Below are 24,347 nucleotides of genomic sequence, written 5' to 3' on the forward strand. Positions count from 1 at the left end.
ATCTCAGTGTCTTTCCTTATGCTATATGTCCTGAGTTACACACTTCCTCCTCTTTACTTGTATACATCCTTCAAGTTCTGCCTCTTTCTACTTCCCTTTCTGTTCTCTTCTTTTTTTTAAATATAGTATAGAAGATCTTATTTTTTGTACTTAATATGTCCTGCATTTTTATATTTTTATAATTTTTCATGTTAGTTTTATCTCCATGTCAGTTGCAAGCTCTTTGATAGGATCATATCTTTTATGATCTTCCATAACACTTATACAACAATCATTACATAGAGATATGTTTAAGTGATTGCTCTATTTATTGAGTGAAGGATCCAATTTTCAAATTGGCTTTTTCCCCCTTAGTTATTTTGAGCTCAAAACTATTAAAAGTTCAGGGAATTTATTTTTAAAAAAACCCCAAAAACTATCCAATGTTCTTGACAAATCCTATGCTAAGTATATGGTTAACAGGCCAATACTTTCATTCTAATAAGTTTAAATGGCAAAGAGCCAACTATTTGGCTCTCATTTTCCAACATAGAATTTATGTTATTTCAACTGCTGACTTGAAAATTTGTCTTTAAGGTTGTTTATATAATTCATTGAATTTTGTTTTTCTTTTTCCCAGGTCCCACAAACTCCTTGAAATATGTCCCTTTAGTAACAGGCTTAGCCTCTGCCCGAAACTTGGAACACTTAGAAATGGTTCGAGTTCCTTTCCTTGGAGGTCTTATCCAACATGTAGTTGAAGACAGTTGGAGATCAGGTATTTGTTTTTCTTTAGTTATTAAATATTTTAAAAATCAGTTTTTAAAAATCATTAAGATATTATTTACTTCTCTTTTGAGTCTTTTCAAAAGAAAATGCTTGTCAGTAATGGCACTTTCTGTCTGGTGTATTTCATAGAGAGTAAGTAACCGTGAGCACAAGCTAGTATTCATTTCCATTTTATGCAATGTTAAATCTTAAGTAGAGTGATAAGGCATGTTTTCTGGCTTGTTAATACTTATATTTAGTTAATACATCTGTTACATTCAGATTGTTTTTGAGAAATGTTAACAAGGAAGTCTAATGCTCATTGGTTTTAAGAGATGTTTTTTGACTTGGATACCAGAAGAACTCAGCTATTAATAACATAACTATATTTAATAGTATATAAAGTGTTTTCATGTTTATCACTTGGATATAGACCCATCTGGCAGGGGAGGGCAGTTAGGGGTGACCGGGTTGGCAGGGGAGGGCAGTTGGGGGGGGACCAGGCTGGCAGGGGAGGGCAGTTAAGGGCAATCGGGCTGGGAGGGGAGCAGTTAGGCATCAATCAGGCTGGCAGGGGAGTGGTTAGGGGGTGATCAGGCTGGCAGGCAGAAGCAGTTAGAGGCAATCAGGAAGGCAGGCAGGCGAGCAGTTGGGAGCCAGCAGTCCTGGATTGTGAGAGGGATGTCTGACTGCCTGTTTAGGCCCAATGCTACTGGGATCAGGCCTAAACAGGCTGTCGGACATCCCTTGAGGGGTCCCAGATTGGAGAGGGTGTAGGCTGTGCTGAGGGACACACACCCTTGTGCACCAGGCCTCTCGTCATTAATAGTTATAATGATAATAATACTTCATATCCAACAGAAATGCATACAGTGTTCACCAGGAGAGTGTTCAAAATTGTTTATAGTAACGTTCATAAAAGCTCCAACATGGAAGCACCCCAAATGCCTATTAGCAATAGAATGGAAAATTAAAATGTAACATATTCCTGCAATGGAATACTGTGCAACAATGAAAATGAACAAACTAATGCTACAGGCAACAATATGGATGAATCTCATAAACAAAATTTTTAATAAAGCCAGACACAAAAGTATATATACTGTGTAGTCTTATTTATAAGAAGTTCAAAACAAATCAGTCTTTTGTGAAATTCATTGAGCTATATACATTAATAATTTGTATATTTTTCCCTCTATTTACAAGTTAGAAACATAGCCAAAACCAGTTAAAAATAAAGTAGTGTTGATCTTATTGCTTATAAATATAAGGTTCAAACTTTTGCCAGAAAATGCCAGGATTCCTTATTTACAATCCCCTCATGAGCTTCTGGCTTTCTGAAAAGTCTTACTTAAAATTGAAATAATTTGGACTAATTTTCAGACGCCATCAGACTGTCTTTTCAGAGTGAAGGTATCTGTTTTCATCTTAGGACATAACTAGTAGTCCTAATTCATCTTGAGATACTCATTTGAATGGAAAAACAACTTTGATTTTCTTTTAAGAAATATCATTTAAAGTGAGAATAAATGCTTTTACTGTGGTCGAATGAAAAGTCTTAGGTTTTGTTCCTTTTCTTTGTTAACCAGGTGGTTTTCGAAATTTGCACACCATTGTTTTGGGAGCTTGCAAAAATGCTCTCGAAGTAGACCTTGGTTACCTCATTATCACTGCTGCTCGTAGGTAAGTTTCCTCTTCACCTGTGTCTTTTAGAATTATATGTATTTTCCTGTTTTACAAAAATTTGGGGGAATATGTGTGAAAAGTTTGATCATGCCTTGTTCGGATTTCAAATACACTGGAGTTTTTAAACAGCAGCAGGGTTATCATTTAGTGGTAGTCTTATGTTATAATTGATGACCAGTTGAGCTGCTTTTTCAGATCAAGCAAGCTCTGAAAGGATGTGGTCTCATCAGAGAAAAGCAGGCAGCCCTCTAGAAGTGCCTGAGAGTCTAACAGACGTCACAGCATTGATTCTCTGGTGCCTGCAGCCCTCTCAGGAAGCATGTCTCAACTTCAACGATTTTCTGAATCAGTTTAGTTAGTTGGAGATATTATTTGCTGTTGGGAAATCTGTTTAAAATTAGCCTTTTCAAGTTTCTGGCCTTATAACACATTTCATATCACTATGCCACATTTACTATTTCCTATGTTATCAAAAAGTCTACCTCTACTTGTACTTTAATATTTTATTTAAATTGGATCAGTTATTTTTTCATTTTATTTGAAAACAAAAGTCTTTTTATCAGTTGGATATTAAGAAAATAAATAAAGCAAAACTGTTTCTAAGTTTAAATAAATAGGTATTGTTACCTACTGTAGAACTGTGTACTCTTTGTTAAAATGGGACATAATGGTTAGCAGAGAAAAGATGTTAAAAAAATACCAGCACCAGATTCTTACTTGACTTAATCAGGTTTAAGAAAGCACTGGGAAGGATATAAGATTCTTACTGTGTAACTCATTGTTATTTAATAGGAACTTCCGTGTACCACCTAAGATGTGCCCACACTTTGCAATATGTATCTTTAAAGGAAACATCTCTAGTATTTTTTAATGGAGGGGAGAAAAGTTGTTTGCATTTGACACTTCAGTAGGATAAACTTCTTTTAGAGCCTTATATTAGGAAGAGCCTGTGATTCTGGTTGCTTGTAATTTACTGTGATTGTGTATTTTACTGGTTGCTTGTATTTTACTGTGATTTTATCTTTGTTCATAGGTTACATGAAGTTCGAATCCAGCCTTCCCTAACCAAAGATGGCGTCTTTTCTGCCCTAAAAATGGCAGAGTTGGAGTTCCCCCAGTTTGAAACCCTTCATCTGGGATATGTAGATGAGTTTTTGCTGCAGAGTAAGACTTATCCCATTTTTTTATTCTTTAGAATTTCTGGAGGGAACTTACTTGACTGAAACCTGAATTGGGATTTTCCTGAATATAAGACAACTTAAACTCTTAGGTGCTCTTTTTTCTTGAAAAAAGAAATTTTTAATTTAAACTTGAAGTGTCAGTGATTATTTTTTTCAATATTGCCTCTGAATTTAGCATATTATAGAAAATGTAGTGATTATCAGTATACTAAAAAAAAAAAAATCCTTATCTACATATCTACATTTGATATTGTCTCCACTTTGCTGCCCAAGTTTCTTTCCCATTCTGCTTCATTTTTTTCACAGAATGTCATCCTTGGTTCCATTTGTTGAATTTGATCTGCCACACTTCTTGAAGCTTTTGATGGTCCTCTCAGATGAGGTCCCATTCCCTGCCCATGCTCTTCATTTCCATAATTAGCCCGCTGGGGCTACTGGATTTCCCAGATAGTGTGAGCACATAATGGTCAGTATTCATTTAATGATGATTGCTGTTGGAAGGCTTGTTCACAGCATTTTCTGGAATGTATTTACAATGGGGAACTTAGCCTTTGGGTTTGAATGCATGTCAATTCGTTACTCAAACTTTTCTCCCACATGACGTTAGTCATACATGCAAGAACACCAGCATGTTTTTATTTTTGCAAGAATTAGTTTATTCCCCTTGTAATTTGCAACAAGTCTTTCTTACACTGTTCACTGTCATTCCAGATGGCATTTTTTTCTTTGGATCTAATTTGTGTTGTAGAAAACCATAGAAGGCTTAATTCCTCCGGTCAGGACAGTCCTGGTCAAACCGCATGACTGTTGTCCTTTTTCATTTCTAGTAATTATCATAGTAGTAGGTTTTTTTCCTACTTTTTCTTTGTTGCAGTACTCATTAATACTGGTGAAGGATTAAAACAATCAAATCAGCCAATTTAATACAGGATTCACTTAATCTTTATAGCTTTGAAAGAGATCAGCTTTTCACCAACATAGCTTTAAAATGCTAAATTAGTATAGTAAATTCATATAAAATCAGTGTACAGTAAGTCCCTCCATAACGTTTTTGGTAAGTTCGTGGAACTGTGGCAAAACAATGTTTGTATAATGAAACTAATTTTATCATAGGCTAATTGATATAAACAAGAATAAAGTTCTTGTGGTATCTCATCAACATTGTAATGAACGACATTGTAGGACCTGCTTTATTTGATATTAAACTTTTCTGGTTTTGAATGAGATTGTAATATTATCTGTGTAGTAAGTTAAAAAAATTATTAGCTTGGTAATTAGTGTTCTTTCTATAATCTTGTATTTTGTTCTTTCCCAAAGCTCAAAACATCGATTTGTTGTTTCACTTATTTATTCATTCATTGGTTGTCTTTTGTATGTGCCCTGACTGGAGATGAAACTCGCAACCTTGCCAACTGAGCTACCCGACAAGGGCATATTTCTTTATTGTTTTTCTGTCCCTTCCCTACACATTTTCAAAGAAAAACACTTTACCTTTGGCTACTATTATGTTATACTTTTCAAAATAACTTGTTTCACAGTCTTTTTCGTATTTAATAGTCTCTTAGTTCTGACCTTTTTTATAAGCTGTCCTCTTCATATTTGCTGCAGTTATTCCATTTCTCTAGTATAATTGTTCTTCTCTGCTTCTCCAAAGGTGGCTTAGAATTTTCTGCATCAGAATAGGATCCAGGTGCCTCTATTTAGAGAGGAAGGAGAGGTCACTGGTCACACTCTGTCACTAAATCTCAGCCTCAGTAATTTAGATTTTAAAGCATCTGTCTAGGAGGTGGGGGTGGCCCCTGGTAAAACTTGAGTCACTTTTTTTGTTACAGAGGGTCTGGCAAAATATAAAATAGACAAAAATCTTTGTCTCAGACATTTATGGTAGAAGTGGCAGTGCCAGATTGAGGAAATGGACCTGCTGAAAAGCAGATGCTATGTATTAGGAATACAAGAAAAGTGACCCAAGGATGAATACTTAGAGAAGCGTTCTTTGTTTACATAGATTTATGATCTCAGAGCTTCCTGTAAATGTGATAGGGATGTAACACTCATTGCAAACCAGAAGCAGTACAGAGTAATCTTTAGTGCTGAAGCTTTGGAGAGAGGGTGGGAGATGGACTTGAGGCCTGCCTACTAATCGTGGGGCCTTGAGCAAGTTACTTTAGTCCATGTTTTCTTATTTGTTGTGGTTTTATCTTCATTTAACAAATGAGAAAACAAGGGCTTTTATTATTATAATTTCTGACATTTAGAAAGCATTCAGTAATGGTAACTTTTAGCAGACCTATGAGCTCTGAACTAAAAAAGAAACAAAAATGAGTCTTTGGTGATGTCCTCAGGGTTTTGAAGGAGTGTTACAATCAGGAGACCCCAAGAGCAGGAATCCGCTATTAGTCTCAAAGGAGTGAATGTAGGACATGGTTTTCTCATATCAGGCTGTTTATTCAGATAGTGCCCAAGGAACAGGTTCAGTTCAAGATTTACCTGATCAGAGGAGAGAAAAGGCAAGTTTCAAGTCCAATGGGCAAGAAAAAGCTTTTTATCAGGAGACTGAAGAAAATTGCTTAGCTTAATGGTAAAGGATGGGTTCAGGTAATCTGCAAGAAATGCCAATAAAGGCCCAAAAAGGGTACTATCAGAGAGAGACTGTGAACTATATGGAAAGCAAAATTGGAAGAGTTTTGGAGTAGATTGCTTGTTTTAAGCATGTTCCAAACTGAAGGTATAAATCCCTGTCGTGTGCAGGGCAGTTTCACCAGAGCAACTGTGTTTCCTTTGTGCTTTGTGTCACTTGATTACAAGGACTGAGAGAGATGTTTGAATTCCTGTATTCCCAACCCTGTGCTGGACATTGAAAATGGAAATGTGAACTAGATACAGTTCCATTTTTACTTCAAAGTGTTCAGTCAGCTGGACCATCCTGGAGAGTAGAGGGAAGATAGATGAGAGAAACATTGGTAGGGGATATGGGATGAGGTGTGATTTCCAGTGGCATAAACTAGAATGGAGGGACCTCTTCTACTTATATATACACCTCCTCGTCTGTGACAAGATAGCAGGAGCTCAGTGGCAGAGAGAGTGGGTGTGTTTTGAGTTAGAAGTCCATGCCCTAGGAACAGATACAGATTTACCAACCAATAGCACGGGCTCTAAAAATGAATCTGAATTCCCCAAGTTTATTCTTCTGTACATATGGCCACACCCAACTCCATAAACATGATCCTCACACTGTGAAAGAGTTATATTTTTAAGGTACTATTTTTATTTTAAAAGATAAAACTAAAACTTCACTATAGACTTGAACTAATACAATATATCTGTCAGTTTTGCTTTAAGAATTTTTGCTTTCTTTTTGCCTTTTATAAATAATTGGAAATAATTTTTCCTATTAGCTGCTTCCCCCCCCCTTAACTTTTAATATAAATTCTTACTTTAATGTCCATTCATACAATACACCTAGTTAAAAGCTATACCTGAACCTGAATCTGATGGTGGGCAGATGACACAGAATGATCATAGTTAAGATAAAGAATTGGCAGTGCTCCTGGACACTTAACCTTTTTTTTAAAAAAAAGTCTATTTTTCTTTTTAGGCAGAATGGCTAATGCAGATCTGGTGAAGTATGGTCTGGCCGATGTGGTAGAAAATCCTGGTATTATCACCGATATAGGGATGAAGGCAGTCAATGAAGTTTTTTCCTGTATCAAATATCTGGCAATTTATAATTGCCCCCATCTACATAATCCATACAATTGGATCTCAGGTACTGTAGGCTTAAATCTGGCTGTTTTTTATGTTGAGCTAATATGTATCTTTGTTTTCTGTGTGTGCTGTGGATTGCATTCGTAATATAAAATGTAGATATTTTACTTGGATTATTCATACAAGTTCTGGGAACTTTTGATAACCGAGAAGGAAGTATATTCAGTGCCTTTTTGAACTCCTGACAATTTCTGTCCAGAAGTTTGTACTGTCCAGGTTATGGATTCAAGTGCCCTGATCTTTATATATACTTCTTTGAGCCAGGCACATACAATGAAGATTAGAAATTGTTGCTTGGGATATTATGGTTGTTTTCTCTGAATTACCTTCAAAAGGCATATTATCTGAAAGGGCAAAGTGGGTATATATTTAACTTTAGTTAGGTGACATAGTACACATTAACTTATAGAGATTTTTTGTCATCTTAAAATTCTAGGCTATTTCAGATCTCTCTTCCCCCTCCACCCCCTGTGACTTTTGCACTTGGTATTTTTCCTTATGGGGGAGTTGATTTTTCTCCCCAAGAGTGTAATACTATTTATTTCTTTAAAGGTCCTTCTTAAATACCTAAATTCTCAACCTTTAAATAAATTCAGAATTAGAGAATTTTCATTGTGATGTCCTCTTTAATCAAACCATGCCCCCTCACAAACACCTGCAGAACTGCCTCCTCTGCCGTCTGAGCCACTGCCCAGGGATATTGTAGCTCCTCACAAAGCCTGTCTTCAGGCCTGTCTTGGGGCTCTGCGGCTTCTGTTGATATCAATCACTCATTAGAATGACCATGTCTCACCCACCAGAAATGAAATCCCTGGCCCAGCTGCACCAAGAAGTTATTGGGAAATCCAAACTTTAAGTTTAGGAAGTGTAGACCACTTTTAAAAAATAACATTTATTGGGTTTTTGATTTGTTTGTTTTCTTAAATACAGAAGAGTATAAAGAAGAAAATTAAAAAAATGCCCTATAATCCCATCACTCAGAACTCCTGTTAACACTTAAAAACTAAAATAATACATGCACTTGATAAACAATATCAATCAGTACAGAAAGGTACAAAATGAAAAGTCTCCTCTTCTCAAAGGTAACCACCACCAACAGTTTCTTGTATATTCTCTGAGCATATTGCAGCCTATACATGTATAGCATTGAAAATGATTTATATATACAAAAGGATCCTGCTATGTATGCAGTCCGGTAGCTTGTCTTTTGTACTAAGAATGTTTTGAGAGTTTTCCAAATCAAGCATATTCAGTTCTTCATTCTTTTAAAAGCTGCATAATGTTCTATTAAATTAATGCACCAATATTTCTTTACCTAGTGTCCCACTGTTGAATAGGTATGTAGGTTGTTGAGTGTATCACGTTTAAATCCAAGCCAACTTGGTTATACATTAATGAATCCCACAGTGAAATTAGGTAACGAACATCATAGTTTACAGTTATCAAGTTGTAGAGATAAGAGAAAAATTATTTAAAGAAACCAGATTTGAAAGTCTTTGTGACCTATAGCAAAATTCATCAGTAATGGAGAAAGTGTTGTTTAAATTCTCTCTGGCCATTTCATCAACAGATCACTCAAGATGGACACGATTGGTTGATATCAACTTAGTGCGGTGCCATGCTTTGAAGCTGGACTCCTTCGGCCAGTTTATTGAATTATTGCCGAGCCTGGAGTTTATTTCACTGGACCAGATGTTTCGTGAACCACCCAAAGTAAGTCATATTTGAGAGAATTTTTGTTCAGTTATTTTGGTACCCAAAGAAGAAAACAAAACAAGTGTTTTCTTTCTAATAATATGCCTTTACAGTGTTATAATTGGACTTTTTACTGCCAGAATCAGTGAAGGCATAAAAGTCAGAATAATGCATGGCCTCTTTCTTGTAAATGAGTATTAAGGGGTCTCTAGAAGAGGGGAAGAAAAAGTAAGTGGAAAAGCTATCTTCATCTGTTCTATAAACTGAAGATATGATAAGAGCGAAGACAGAAATTTGGGCTAATACAAATTATTACTCATACTAATTAGTTGGGAGATTAAATCTCTAATCTGGAACTCAAAATATAAATGAGGATATGAATTTATTTGGAAATGTCTTACTTTGCTGCTGTCTTTTTTAGTTGGTTGTATATCCTGGGAAATTTGAGATTGCCCAGTTGAACAAAATGTTATTTTAAAACTGCTTAACAAATAAAATTTATACTCTCACCATAAAAAAAATTAATGCTTCAACTAAGTATGTTCTGTCTTGTCAGTTCTTAATGGTTACATTCCCACTGTTGAGTCAGTGGGATTTGAGGTCAGAACACTGGGTTTCAAGTCTCAGCTGTACCTCTTATTGGTCATGTGTTGTTGGGCAGCTCTCTTCCCATCATGCATCTCATCTGAAAATCAAGCATAATAACAATTTATCTTGCTTGAAGTGTTGTGAGCCTTAAATGAATTCTTGTATGTGTATGTAAGAGCACTTCATAAATAAAGTGCTATATAAGTATTCTTATGTAGAGATGAAATAAGGGATATAACGTGTGGTTTTGTCTTAACCTTAGGGCTGTGCTCGAGTTGGTCTGAGTGCAGGCACTGGAATTGGGGTGTCCTCAGCCCTTGTCAGCAACCAGAACTCTAACAACGACAATGATAACAATGCCCAGAATAATGCCAACATCCATGACAACAATCATCATCCAGATGACTCAGATGAGGAGAATGACTTCCGGCAGGATCTACAACCAGGAGAGCAGCAGTTTGCAGCCGACGGTAACCCAGATCTTTTGTGAGCTCCAGATAGAGATGATTTTTACTTTGGATCATACTTCTCTGACTCTATTCTGTCCTTCCCTCCATTTCACTTTTGTCACTTTACACATTAGGGTCCGAGTTGACACGGTAAATGAAGGGGTGGATGAAATTTGCCTGTCTGCTTGCTTGTTTCAAGTTCTCCATGTAATGCCTCTTGTCCACAGAATCTGTAAGGCTACTTACAAAATGGGAAGGACTTGTAGATGCCATGGGAAGTAGGGTTCGATGCTCCTTTGAGGCCTGGCTTAACTGAGATTTAACTTTCAGGATTTGGGCAAAAGAGCAATTCTTAATGTGTCACTGAACAGTAGATGTGGAATATTCAGCTTGCACGTCCCCAGAGCTGAGAAAAAGAAATACTAGTGATGTAGTTGACATTGTGTTGGGCATCTTTCACATACCTTTTATCTTTAAGTCTTCGCAACCATCCAGCAAATTAAGTACATGAACTAATAAAGACCTATTGGATTTTGCTTATGTAATTTTCCTTCCAATTTTTTAACCTTTTGCACTCGGATGTCGAGTGTGACCGTTATTGAATGTATCAATAATTTGAAATATAAAAAAATCCAAATAAATAAGTTTGTATGAAAAGAAACTCCAGTTTTTTATTCTACTGCTGCACTTTGTAAAATCTGGGGTATTTAAAAAATTAAATCCCGAGTAGAATAAAGGAATCAAGAAAAAAGCAAGCGAGTGCAAAGGGTTAATATTGACTAAACACTTGCTGTGTGTCAACCCATGTATTAGTAGGCTTCATCTGCCCCTCTGTTGGTGAGTGAGGATAGAATGAAATTATTTTTTCCACTTTCCCAATTGACCCTTAAGAAATAGAGAAAAGCCCTAGCTGGTTTGGCTCAATTCTGCTTAAGGGCATATGCCAGGTTTGTGGGCTCAATCCCCAGTAGGAGGCACGAAGGAGGCAGCCAATCAATGATTCTCATCATTGATATTTCTGTCTATTTCTCTTTCCCTCTCCCTTCCTCTCTGAAATCAATAAAAAATATATTTTTTAAAAAAAGAGAAAAGAACTAGGGAAGAATCTCTTCTAGCCATCTATCTGTTGCCCCCTCACCCATTCTTGTGGGCACAGTAATTTATGAGAACAAAGAGCCCTGATGGTATGTAACTGCTTTGATAATGAAAGCATACTGTGTAGAGAGCATGACTTCCTTTAGGGTCACTCTTTTGTATGCAGCCCCTCATCTAGGAATCATCTGTAGACATTGTCTTCCCTTTCCCACCTCACACATTCTCTACAGAACTCTCCATTTTGATTCTTGAAAGTCAACAGTGACCCTTAGCAAAAGCTAGTAGTCATTTCTCCACTTTCATCTTACTTGACATCTCAGCAGCATTTGTCATTGTTGCCCATTTCTACTTTTTGAAATATTGCAGTTATATCTGGCTTTATCCGTTTTATTTCCACCTAAGTACTCTCAGACATTTCAAACCTACAGCTAAATATCTGCCGCCGCCCCTGTCCCTACCCTCCCCCCACAAAAAAAAAAGAAAGTACAGAGCAGAAGGTGCTAGGAGCTAAGGAGAGGGAGTGAGGTGAGATTAGGTATTATCTCTTTTGCCTTGTGGTCCCTGAGTGTCATCATACTGGTCACTGGCACCATAAGGATCTGGACTTCAGAGAACACAGACCATCCATGGGAAACTGACAGCAGCTGTAGTATAGAACCACCCAAACCCTCTGAACCCAGTTGTGGTTGGAGTTAATTTACCTGACAGATTCTAGACTCCACTGGAAAGTTACTTGGCCGTATGTTTCTCAGTGCATAATGGAGAACGCCTTCCATTGTGAATCACTTATTCGTGCAGCAGGGATCAAAATATGTGCAAGAACACTGTGTTTGATTTAAGAGAGAACAATGGAACTCAAATATACTGACATAGAAACTTAAGCTTTTAGTTTGTGTGGAACTTACACACAAACCAAATATTTGAGGTACAGTCTTGTCAAATCAGAGATCTTGTGATTTTGTACTGTGAAAGGCTAGCAATTAAAAAAAAAGTGTCACAAAGATTAAAAATTAAAAAGGATCAATGAGAATTAGTTGGCATGACTAACATTGATGCTTCAACTCTAGGTGCAAATTTAGCATTATTTGTAAAGTTAGATTAAAATTTGGATTGACATGTTTACTTTCCTTAATGTAGAATTTTAAAACTTTTCACACATGGGCCTCTAATGAGTTTTGGACCAACCCCAGAATGAAGCAAAGCCATCCACCCTTTATCACCCTGTTGTATTTAGCTTCATTAGCTTGCATTAACTTGGTTTGTCTCTTTAAGGAGATTCTTTCAGGAACCAGATTCTCTTTCGGTTTTTTTCATCTAACTCAAATGGTTGGATGGCTGATTTCTCAGCAGTAGTTATTGAACATCTTAAGCATTGAGGATATAGTGATGAACAGGGTGGACATCCGCCCTTCTCTGAGTTGAGCCTGAGCTGTAAAGGTGTAGGATAGTATTGGTATTATCTTGACTCAAACTGAGATCAGGCACACACGTTTAGGGATTAAGGGGGTACTGGATTGAGTGCCCTGAATACTGACTTGAAGGATTTGGATTTAATTTTAAAAAGCTAGCAAAGCCAGCAATTTTTTATTTAGGGTCCTCTTAGAAAAGTGATCATTTTATCTTAAGACTGGTAAACTGATTAAAACTTTAGTACTTACAATAAACTTATTGAAGCTTAGCAGTCTGAAGTTGTTCACTGTGCTTATCCTCTGGAAAAAATATAAAAGTACACATTTTTATTTATTGACTAGAGGCCTGGTGCACAGAATCATGCACCGTTGGGGTCCCTCGGCCTGGTCTGCACCCTCCAGCAATCCGGGACCCCTCAGGGGATGTTGGATAGCTGATTTCAGCCCAATCCCTGCAGGCCCGATCCAGACAGGAGGGAGCCCGATCCTGTGCGTTGAGCGGCTGGCCCCTTGTGGTCAGTGCACATCATAGCAACCGGTTGTTCGGTTGCTTAGGCTTTTATATATATAGATAGGCACTAGTAACTGTAGTGAAGACTTTGTTGCAAATTAAATATTTGAGTACTATTAAAATGTCAATAATGTACTTAGTGTATTTGTTAGTAATCCTTGCCACACATTAGCCAAAAATGATACCAGAGGCTCTAGGGAGTAGGAAAGGAAACACAATTTGAGCTTGCCTACCCAGAACATCCTGGATTAGCTGGCAGGTACTGTGAAACTAATTGCTTATAAGATAATCCTAAGGTCTTCTAGTAGGTGGCTCTTCCTACCTTAAAGCAAATAGCTTAGAGGGAGACAAACAGTTGCCTGGTATAGCCATCTCTGATAGCATCTTCAGGAATGAAAATGGTGTTTTCTCTCAGCTGTGTGCCTTTGTCCTTGCTTTCATCTTACAGTGATGGGCTTTCTTCACCAAGTGATCCCTCCTCTCCTACAGAACAGTTGGCCACTTCTTGTTAATGTTAATATAGTGAAGCACAATTTTATGATATTTTTCCAAAGTGGGCCTAATAATCAGGGGCGTGTTCATATCTCAAGGGTGCCCTGTTTGGGCTGCCTTTGTGGTTTTCTTAGACCTTTTCTGGTTTGACTTTGTTTATTTTTTATTTAAGCATTGAATGAGATGGAAGACATGGTGCAAGAAGATGGAGAGGTGATGGCTGAGAGTGGACATGAGACTCCAGCTCACAGTCAGGCAGTTCTTCCTGTGGATGTTGATGAGGAACAAGCAGGTAACCATGTGACTTCCCACAGTCATGTAAAAACTAGGGCCTGACTAATGAAGTGAAACACTAAGAATGGTTAATTTAAAAAAAAATTATTTTTTTTACATTACGGCTAATGATCTGTTATATGCTATTTATTATTGAGGACTATATTTGTGTTCTCCCTGCTACTTGTATATATATTTTACTGAAGTTTGCTCTTAATTTTTTGTAACTGTGACAGCAACTTTATTGGCATATGCCCCGTGTGTGTGTGTGTGTGTGTGTGTGTGTAGAGAAAGAAAGCACTCAAATTGTTGATGGGAAAATAAATGACCTGACTAAATATTTTGCTTCTCCTCTCCCTTCATTTTGGTGTTGAGGGGAAGCAGTGGAGAGTTGACCTGGTTTAGTAAATAGGTCAAGATCTAATCTTTTGTTCTGGTTGACTTATGGCAGGCTATAGTCAAAGGCCCTTAAAGATGATCTAATACCATCCATTTTGCAGTAGCGAAACTAATATTCCTCCACAAGTTTGAAAGTTTTTGCCCACTCAGCCAATGAGCAAGGGACAGAATTGAGATTATAATTAAAATTATTTCACTCCTGATCTATTGGAAGGCTACCTTGTCTTTGAGTTGAAAATATGTTTACACTGTTTTAAGTGTCTTACAGTCAGTCACTTAACTAATATTGAGTGCCTATTCTTTGCCAGGAATTGTACAATATTAACAGGAAAAAGATAGGTGAGGTTCCTTGGAGCTTACATTTTATTGATGGAGCGAATATCAGTCACTCTCCCAAGAAAATTGGCTCATAGAAGCTAAAGGTTTACTGTGTGTGGTGCCAAGCAGATTAAACATTCTTTACATACCTGTAAATATTCAACCAAACTGTAACGGTGCATCTAGCCTTTAGGTGCATCCAATGAGATAGATCTTTATTCCGTTAAAGAATGCAGAGAGTCCCATACGTGTCTGAGGTTCATCTTCATTTCCTTTGCCTTCTTTGTACATTTGCAAAATTGGAAAAACAGACTATTTTAAAAATGATTATCATGACTGTTATTTTGATTATATTAGCATGACTTATATGACTTTTTCTTTTCTTGGTAATTCTCACCTGAGGATGTTTTTTCCATTGCTTTTCATAGAGATAGGGAGAGCAGGGTGGAGGGAGGGAGGGGGAGAAAGAGATAGAAACATCAATGCTGAGGGAGACACATGGACTGGTTAACTCCCGTATGCACCCCAACTGTGGGTCGGAGTGAACCTGAAACCCAGGTAAGTGCCCTTGACCAGGAATTGAATCCAAGACCCTTTGGTGTATGGGCCGATGTTGTAACCATTGGGAAACACTGGCGAGGGCGGCTTACGTGACATTTTCAAATAGTGAAGATCCTATAGGGAGAGGCCATATAATCTGTTTTAATTTGTCTTTAGAAATGTATAAAGTTTTTGACATGTTAATCATACTTAATGTTTATATAATGCTTTAGAGTTAAAGTGCTTTCACAGTGTCTCATCCTAGTGTATACCCCATTAAAATGAGTGATAAGGGAGGCTTCATAGAACCAAAGCATGTGTGTGAGCCCAGGTTCGTGGAAACAATACTTAGAATGAGAGCTTTTCTTGGGCAAAAAAATAACTTACGCCTGTGCTTTTTGTTTTAGGACCCAGTGGTCTTCAGCGGGTAGTAAAACCAACTCCAATTACTGTTCATGATTCAGAGAGTGATGATGAGGAAGATAGTCTAGAGCTCCAAGAAGTCTGGATTCCTAAGAATGGTACTCGGCGTTACTCTGAGCGGGAAGAAAAAAAGAGAGAGTCAGAGCAATCCAGGGAATTGTCAGGTGAGAGATTTTGTCATGCCCTGACCTACTAGTGAGAGTCATGAGAACCGACACACATGGCCTTTATTTATATAAGATGTCCCACCATGGCTTGGGTGCAGTTCACATTTCCTTACGAAATGTGACAGGAGCAGGAAAGGCAGTAGCCCAAGTGAGAGTGTAATCCGGGTGTGCTATCTAGGGTGAGTGGAGCACAACAAAAACATTGTGGAGTCAGGGCTCCGGGGACAGAAGACGTGAGGACTGTGACTCCTAAGCTTTTAGGAAGTGGCGATGTCAGGGGGTTAGGGGTTAGAGGGAGCTTAGTCAGTGAGCCATCCAGAGCAATGAACACACAGACATTCCCCAGCTCATAACCTGTCCAGTTGTGCTTAGTGGATGTTGGTGGCTGGTTTGGTGCTCGGAGAATCCTTTTAAGTATGTTCCTATAATCCCCTGCCTCTTTTCAAATCTGGTCCACAGCCTTCTGCCATTTGCTTCACCAGAAAACTGTACTTCTCTTAACGTTTAGGTTCTTACTTCTTCCTTGTCTTTCCTTCCACCTTGTTCCTCAGAACCATATGCTTACCACTTTCAGCAAAGGATGAGGTTTTAAAAATTCTCCACTCGTTTTTTCTTGGGCACTCTCTCCTTTATATGTTTGAATGCTTAGTTCATTATACATTTAACACAAAACCTGAAATAAATATACACTTCTGTGTACGGAAAGCTCAGTTCTTTAGACTTGGGAAATTTACTCACCATTGACTAATCACACAATTCTTATTTTATGCCTTTTAAGAAATTCAGATATCTTTACACTGTGGTTGAAATGAGCTTTAATAGAAACTGAAATTAGTAATGTGACCAGCTGGTTAACTTATGTTTCCTAGAAAGTTCAGTTTCTGAATGTAGAAACTAGATCTTCTGCCAGCCTGATAAAACACGATTTGTTTTTATGTGCCCTTTATATAGTCATTGAGCCTTACTGTGCCTCAGGAACTGTTAGATGCCATGAGGGATAGAAATGAGTAAGGCATGATCTCTCTGGGGAACCTCTAGTCTGATTGAAGTGTCAGGTCGGAAACATGTTTAGTAATACCACAGGGAATGTATTACAGAGGTGTGGGGGTGCAGAACAGATTGAACAGAGGTCCAAGGCTGAAGAATTGGTGAGAACAAAGGCCCTGAGGGAATAAGGCAGGGGTATAGTTGGGGAAAAGTTTGGGCTGGGGTATAGAATGTATACAGAGGGGAGAAGAATAGAAGGTAAGTATGGAATCAGATCATACTGAGCCTTGAAGGCTGAGCTGAGGAGTATAAACCTGGAAAGCACTAGGGAGCCATAGAGAATTTTTTAGTAACTGAGTGATGTGGTCACCATTATACTTTAGGAAAATTAGTGTACGTTGTTTCCTGTTCCAAATTTATTCTTGCCTTTTGTCCAGAATTTGTACTGAAATCTTTTCTTTTCCTTGGGCCATTCTTCTTTTTCTATAAGCAGTAAGTGGAAAAGGCAAGACTCCACTTCGAAAGAGGTACAACTCCCATCAGATGGGCCAATCGAAGCAGTTTCCCCTCGAGGAAAGCAGCTGTGAGAAAGGCTGTCAGGTCACCAGTGAGCAGATCAAAGCCGATATGAAAGCAGCTAGGGATATTCCTGAAAAGAAAAAAAACAAGGATGTGTATCCCAGCTGCAGCAGCACCTCCGCCAGCACAGTGGGAAACTCCAGCTCACTCAGCACTGCTTCTCAAAGCCCTGACTGTGTAAGGACAGTGAACAGCAGCGGGTCTTCCGAGCCTAGCCCTGCAGAAGTGGATGTGTCCAGGCAGTGTGTCTGCTCCCCTGCTGGGTCAGAGGACTCCATGGAGGAGGGAGATGCAGAGAGTTCTGTCTGCCCCAGATGCTGCTGTCACAGGCCCCAGGAATCCCAAAGGAGAACTAGCAGGTGTTCTGATGAGGAACGTCCTTCAACCAGCCGAGCCTGTGTTGTGAATGGCCCGGATGGTACGAGATCCGCCTTTTCCTTTAGGACTCTGCCACAAGGGGGGTCTTCAGGCCCAGCACATGATGAGAGGACTAATGGGAGTGGCTCTGGGGCTACAGGTGAGGACAGGAGGGGGAGCTCCCAGCCTGAGAGCTGTGACGTGCAGTCTAATGAAGACTACCCTCGGAGGCCCCTAACAAGGGCCAGGAGCAGACTCTCCCATGTACCGCTGGTATCTGAGTCAGGTATGACAATACTGCCAGGACTAGCAACTGCAGGTTAGGACTGGAGAAGGACATTAGCTCATTCCATACGTTTTCCTACATAAATCCAGTGGGGCAAACTGAATTCTATGTTGGTGTTCTGGGATCCTACAGATTTTGACCTAATTTTCAGCAGTGATGGAGGGAGGGAAGGGTGTGTAAAACAGCTTGTAAAGCATCCAACCCAGAAAAACTCAAGAAGTTGTTTCTAAGAAAAAAGTATTATGTGTATATTACCCTAAACACAACACTGATTCCGATGTGTAAGCTCCAATAGATAACCTCTACTGCCATCCCATGCTTAGGGAAGTCTTACTGTGGGTGAAGTTTTGAACCTTAGCCAGAAGGTAAGGACCTGAAGTTGCTGGGGCTGTGGGAACATGTATGGATATACCCCTATATCTGCCTCTGTAGTTACCTAGTAATTTTTTCTGAAGTGTAGTTTTGTTTCTAGTTACATTTGCCAGGATATAAGCAGGTAAGTAATTTAGCTGAGGATTATTTTGGTAAAGTTATAATCAAACATGTGTGTATATAATTTCATTAATATTTATAATGTGAACACTAATGGGTGGGGTGAGCACATTTCTTAGTCATAATTGTATTTATATCAGACCTTATTTTTAAGTTACCTCTGTCTTTATTAAGTCATGTGTACCTATCAATGAATCCTAATATATAAAAACCCAGGGTCCGTAATGACTGACTGAAGGCTTGACCGGAAGTCATATCTGCAGTCAGTGCTGGGTTGCCACCGCTGCAGGTGTGATGACCCAGCACTTACTGCCAAGGGAGAGGCCCGAAGAGAGAGGCAGGGTCTGATCCACAGCCTCCATAGCAGCTGTTGATCAGCTGTTGCCTCTCTCTTTCTCTCTGGGCTTCTCCAGCAGCCACGCCTCTGTTTCTCTCTGGGCCTCCGCAGGGACTGCTGATCAGAGCCGCCTCTCTGATCAGGCCCAGAGATAGGCCCGGAGATGCTGACTGGCATAGAAATAAGCAAATCAGAATCAAATCTGGGTGAATGTGAGGAGCCAATGGTTACCTAGGAGGTGGAGCTTTTGATGCTGACTGGCATAAAAACCAATCAATCAGAACCAAATTGGCCGGCAGGGGAGGGCAGTTAGGGGTGATCAGGCAGGCAGAGGCAGTTAGGGGCAATCAGGCTGACAGGGGAGAGCAGTTGGGGGCAAGATCAGGCTGGCAGGGGAGGGCTGTTGGGGTCAAAATCAGGCTGCCAGGGGAGGGCAGTTGGGGGCAACCAGGCCGGCAGTGGGGGGCAAGATCAGAGCAGTTGGGGGCAACCAGGCTGGCAGGGGAGGGCAGTTGGGGGCAAGATCAGGCCAGCAGGGGAGGGCAGTTAGGGGCGATCAGGTAGTCAGAGGCAGTTAGGGGTGATCAGGCCGGCAGGAGAGAGCAGTTAGGGGCGAGATCAGGCCGGCAGGGGAGGGCTGTTGGGGGTAAGATCAGGCCAGTAGGGGAGGGAAGTTGGGGGCAACCAGGCTGGCAGGGGAGGGCAATTGGGGGCGAGATCAGGCCAGCAGGGGAGGGCCTTGGGGGCAACCAGGCCTGCAGGGGAGGGCAGTTGGGGGTGAGATCAGGCCGGCGGGGGAGGGCAATTAGGGGTGATCAGGCAGGCAGAGGCAGTTGGGGGCGAGAACAGGCCGACAGGGGAGGGCAGTTAGGGGCAATCAGGCAGGCAGAGAGGTTAGGGGTGATCAGGCAGGCAGAGGGGTTAGGGGCAATCAGGCAAGCAGGCAGGTGAGCAGTTAGGAGCCAGCAGTCCCAGCCCCCCTCCATGCACGAATTTCGTGCACCGGGCCACTAGTAATAATATATTTTAATTTTATTCAAGTTTCCCTCAATTTAAAAATCTTACAATCCCCCGCAAGACATAGAGTTGATTTTTATATACTAAGTAGACCTGATTGCATCATGTGGAATTAAACGAACAAAAATAAGCTTTTACAAGATAAATATGAGAACTTAATTATGTGCTAATTCTCATAGTAGCATAAACTCATATTAAAACATAGTATATGAGTTTTATTTGAAGATTTCATTATGCTTTGCAAAAACTAGTTCAGTCATATGATGAAAATACTTTTTCCTGGCTTGAATTTTAAATGCTTTATGATATTTTTTTAAGCATAATGGAATTTACCATTTTAACCATTTTGAAGTCTGTAGTTCATTGGCATTAAGTGTGTTCATATGTTTGCAAACATCATCAGCATCCATCTGAACTTTTCATCATTCGGAACAGAAATTCTATGCCCATACACAGAAACATCCCATACACAGCAACTCCCCATTAAACAGAAACTCCACATTAGGACACTTTTGTTGTTCGCTTTTTTTCATTTGTAAAGTCAGATCTATGTGTTTACTTTTATGGTTTTTTCCCTTTGTTTTTATGCTATGGAAGGCCTTTCCAACAACTATTTCAAATAATTGTTCACATCTCTGCATTTTTTTAATTCATTTTTTGTTTATTATTTTAATCTGTGGGAACTAACTTGATATTTTATTTCAAACTGTCACCAGGTTGTGTCAGTACTATTTATTGACATCCATTCTCGTGTCACTATTTTGAAATGCTCTTTTGTCTCTTTGATACACTTAAGTTTGTCTCTGGGCATTCAATTCTATTCCATTGCTCTATCCTCTTTCATTATTTTTTGTCAAAATTTCCTTGCCTAGTCATATTTTATCATTTACTTTTTAGAGTTGTATTTTAAAATAATTTTGTCAAGCTCTAAAAGCAAATCTTGTTTTGGTTTGGATTTCTGTTGACTGAAAAGATTATTGTCATTTTTGTAGCACTGAGCCTTCCTATTTCGAAACTATTATTTTGTCTCCTATTTTGTCTTATGTCTCCCCGTAAAATTTTATAGTTGTTACCATTTTGGAGGTTTTGGTTTGTTTTATTTTTGTTTTTAACATAGATCCTTTATATTAACCATAGGGAGATAGGGGGCTTTGACTTCTTTTTTGTTTTGTGTTCTGCTATCCCTCTTACGGTTTCCTTCTGACTTGTTTTGTGACTAGAACTTTTTCTTAGGTTAAATAATTCCCAAGAATTAAAAAAAAAAAAAAGATTTCTTGCAGCGCATTTTACTTTTTTAAGTAAATTACATTTGTTATCTTGTTATTTTTTTTTAATTTGAGAAGACTTCTTGTGTATGTAGCTGATGTGTAAATAGTAGGTTAATTATTTTCTAATATTTTTTACACACAATACAAATGTCCATTTACTTTTCTTTTTATTTTTTTTAAATTTAAGTTCTTTATTGTTGAAAGTATTATATATGTGTCCTTTGATCTCTCCCCAGACGCTCCCACCCCCAGCACCTGCCCTCGTCCCCATACTGTCTGTGTCCATTGGTTATGCTTATATACATGCATACAAGTCCTTTGGTTGATTACTTACTTTCAATAACAGTTTTCTGGAGAAATGTCAAAGAGCTGCTTTTAATACTATCCAGATCTTTTGGAAAGGAAAACAAGTTATTTGGATGGCTTTCATCTTATTTTTAATCTAGCACATTTTTTATATCTATCAGCCATCATGCTTTAAAAGTTTTAAGGAGAAAAAAATCCAACTCATAAAGGTACAAACTTGATTGAGTGTTATGGATTTTTTAAAAATTACTTTAAAGAAAACATTTGAGTTTTTTATTTAGTTTTCAATCTATGACCTTATCTAGTGTTAAAACTATGTTAGAAGCTAATATAGTTATTTGTCTTGTGAATTCCTATTTTGATAATAAAAGCCTCTAAGTTTTTTTTAGCCTCATTGTATAATACTTTATAAAATAAGTATCACAAAAATAACTAATTGGATTGTCAAAGAATAACATTTAGGATTGATATGGTGTGATTCTCATAAAATACTAACTTCTTTCCTTGACACTTAACACTGGATTGGTTAGCTTTAGCAAGCCAGTTGTGTTTCTGTATCACCTTCTAACCTAATGTTAACTGTACTATGTTGTAATTTCGTGTTTTTCTGTCTTTCCAATAGACTATGAGCTCTATGAGGGCAGGGACAATGTCTGCTTGTTCGCTATTATATGCCCAGCTTCTAGAATAATGGGGCTCAGTGAATAATTGTGAACTTAATCAGTGGTAGGAACCATCATTTGAAGTATGTTGTTACTGGTGGATCAGCGATTTTTAACCAGTGTGCTGCAAGAATTTTTAAAATAAGCAATACCTATTTAGTCAGGGACACTGACCTCTTTTCCCTAAGATTGTCAAATTAAAATTGACAACAACCAACACAATAGCCATCTAGTGTGAATGAATCAGAATTATACCCATTTTTTTGTCAGCAAAAAATACATTTTTGGTGTGCTGCAGAATTTTAGATATTTGTGTGTGCCATAAGATGAGTAAGGTTGGAAATCGCTGTGATGTATGTATGAATTCACTAACAGTTGTCCCTAAACGAAGAAAGTGGCATAAGAAAATAACAGGGTGAACTCTGTTTTCCTTATACATTGGGAAGCCTTTGTTTTTCAAGGTTATCGGTATATAAAATGTGATTTAGTTTTATAACTTTTCTTAGAAAACATAAGCAGTCAATGTGGGCACTCTGGAGAGTAGGAAATTTAACTTTGAACCATATATTCTAATGAACTAAAGGGGAGGGGAGAGAGCAATCTAGGAAGGTGAGAGTTTGAAAATTGGATTGTGAACAGAGAATGCTAATAGAAAATTCTGCTCTGAACACTGTCACAAAGGAATGGAAACAAACGTGCTTTTTGTACGTTTGTTCCTTTTCATTTTTGTGGTATGGGGAGAGGGAACCAGGACCTATTGTTGGTTGTAACAAGTGTGTGAATTTTATCTATTACGTGAAATATGCTGCCTTTAGAAGGTGCCTTGTTAATGAAGATAATTAGATTTTGCACGAAGTTCTTAGAGGAATACTGTGGGAAGCAGCCTTCACTGGCTTGCCTAGATCAATAGTTTTTATGTTTTTTCCAGAACCCCTGGGCTTTGCTTGGGTTCAGGATCAGTTTAGGAAGTTTGATGGGTAGAAAGAACTCTTGGGTTCCCTTTTAAGCTTCATCCAAAGCAGCTTATTTCAGTTTTGCATGGTGAAATTTCCCAAAGGTTTCAGATAGTGGAGGAAAGGTTCTGGTATGTAAAAAACACACACTTAGACTAACTCTTTAGCAGGGGTCCTCAAACTTTTTAAACGGGGGGCCTGTTCACTGTCCCTCAGACCGTTGGAGGGCCGGACTGTAGTTTAAAAAAAACTATGAACAAATTCCTATGCACACTGCACATATCTTATTTTGAAGTAAAAAAAACAAAACGGCAAAAACACCCGCATGTGGCCCGCGGGCTATAGTTTGAGGACACTTGCTTTAGAGTTCCCATCTAACCCCAAGCCTTTGGGAATTTGCAACATTTGCACATTGTTTCCCTATCTTTCTTAGGAATCTTTCATGTCTGAAGTTGAAGAATTACCAAGTGAAGTGTTGTAGTCTAATAGTGGTGTATGGAAGAGCAATATGGTAGGATTTCATTCGTGAAGCTCAGTCTTACTTCATCCGTGTCGGCTCTGCTACAGAATGCATATCAAAAATAAAGACTGACTTTCCGAGTCTTGTTTAGAATATATATGTGCTTGTTAAGTTTTAGAGATGAATTTAGAACTTGTATTTAAAATCATATTTGCTTTGCAAATTAAACAACGTTTTATAACAATACTAGCAAATGAGTTAGGGCCTTACCAACTAGGGTTTGGGAGATAAAGAATTACAAGTTTTCTAGCATAGTGATTGGCACTAGATTACCTGAGTTTTACTCCTGGTTCCACCAGTTACACCTTCACAAGCTTCCCATGTCACAGTTTCTTAATTTGTAAAATAAGGAGAATAATAAATCTATCTCAAAAGGCTGTTGTAAGAAACCCTTAGAAAAGTGCCTGACACAGAGAAGGTACTCAGTAAATATTTGCTGTCATTATTATTCCACCTAACGTATCTCTAATGGCAGCAGTCGCCAACCTTTCGGCCCTCACGGACCACTAGTGGTCTGTGGACCACCGGTTGGCGACTGCTGCTCTAATGCATTCATTCATTCAATGAATGCTGAGTGCCATTCATTCAATAAATGTTCATTTTAGCTCATTGCTAATAGCTGACATTAATACAAAAATGAAATAAGGCAGTAATATTGCCTTCAAAGAGCTTTTAGTTTAAATAGAGAAACAAAACAGGTTTGGGAATCCAGGTGATTTGTTAGAGCAGGTAGCATTTGAGATGGTCTTTTCAGGGAAGAGTAGTATTTTCAAAAGTGAAGTCTGGAAAGTTGTTCTGGGCAGATGGAGCTAGAATGGTTAATAGTGTCAGAGGCATTGGCAGTG

The 24,347-nt window shown here is 38.6% G+C and overlaps 1 protein-coding gene across 6 annotated transcripts in view; it reads left to right on the forward strand.

Annotated features, from left to right (window-relative positions):
* Nucleotides 1–24,347, forward strand: part of FBXO38 (F-box protein 38) — a 53,605-nt gene that overhangs the window by 19,898 nt on the left and 9,360 nt on the right. For 3 of the 6 annotated variants that reach the window (XM_028161504.2, XM_028161509.2, XM_054718023.1), the window contains exons 7-15: nt 620–757; nt 2,337–2,430; nt 3,467–3,597; nt 7,210–7,380; nt 8,950–9,092; nt 9,925–10,132; nt 13,791–13,910; nt 15,556–15,735; nt 17,219–17,947. In XM_028161504.2, coding sequence (XP_028017305.1) covers nt 620–757; nt 2,337–2,430; nt 3,467–3,597; nt 7,210–7,380; nt 8,950–9,092; nt 9,925–10,132; nt 13,791–13,910; nt 15,556–15,735; nt 17,219–17,947 — 1,914 coding nt within the window. The remainder of the gene's footprint in view (nt 1–619; nt 758–2,336; nt 2,431–3,466; nt 3,598–7,209; nt 7,381–8,949; nt 9,093–9,924; nt 10,133–13,790; nt 13,911–15,555; nt 15,736–17,218; nt 17,948–24,347) is intronic. The other 3 variants (XM_008152174.2, XM_008152175.2, XM_054718024.1) reach the window with 3 other exon arrangements.

The sequence above is a fragment of the Eptesicus fuscus genome, chromosome 6 (genome assembly GCF_027574615.1).
Source record: "Eptesicus fuscus isolate TK198812 chromosome 6, DD_ASM_mEF_20220401, whole genome shotgun sequence".
In the NCBI taxonomy this organism is placed as follows: Eukaryota; Metazoa; Chordata; class Mammalia; order Chiroptera; family Vespertilionidae; genus Eptesicus; species Eptesicus fuscus.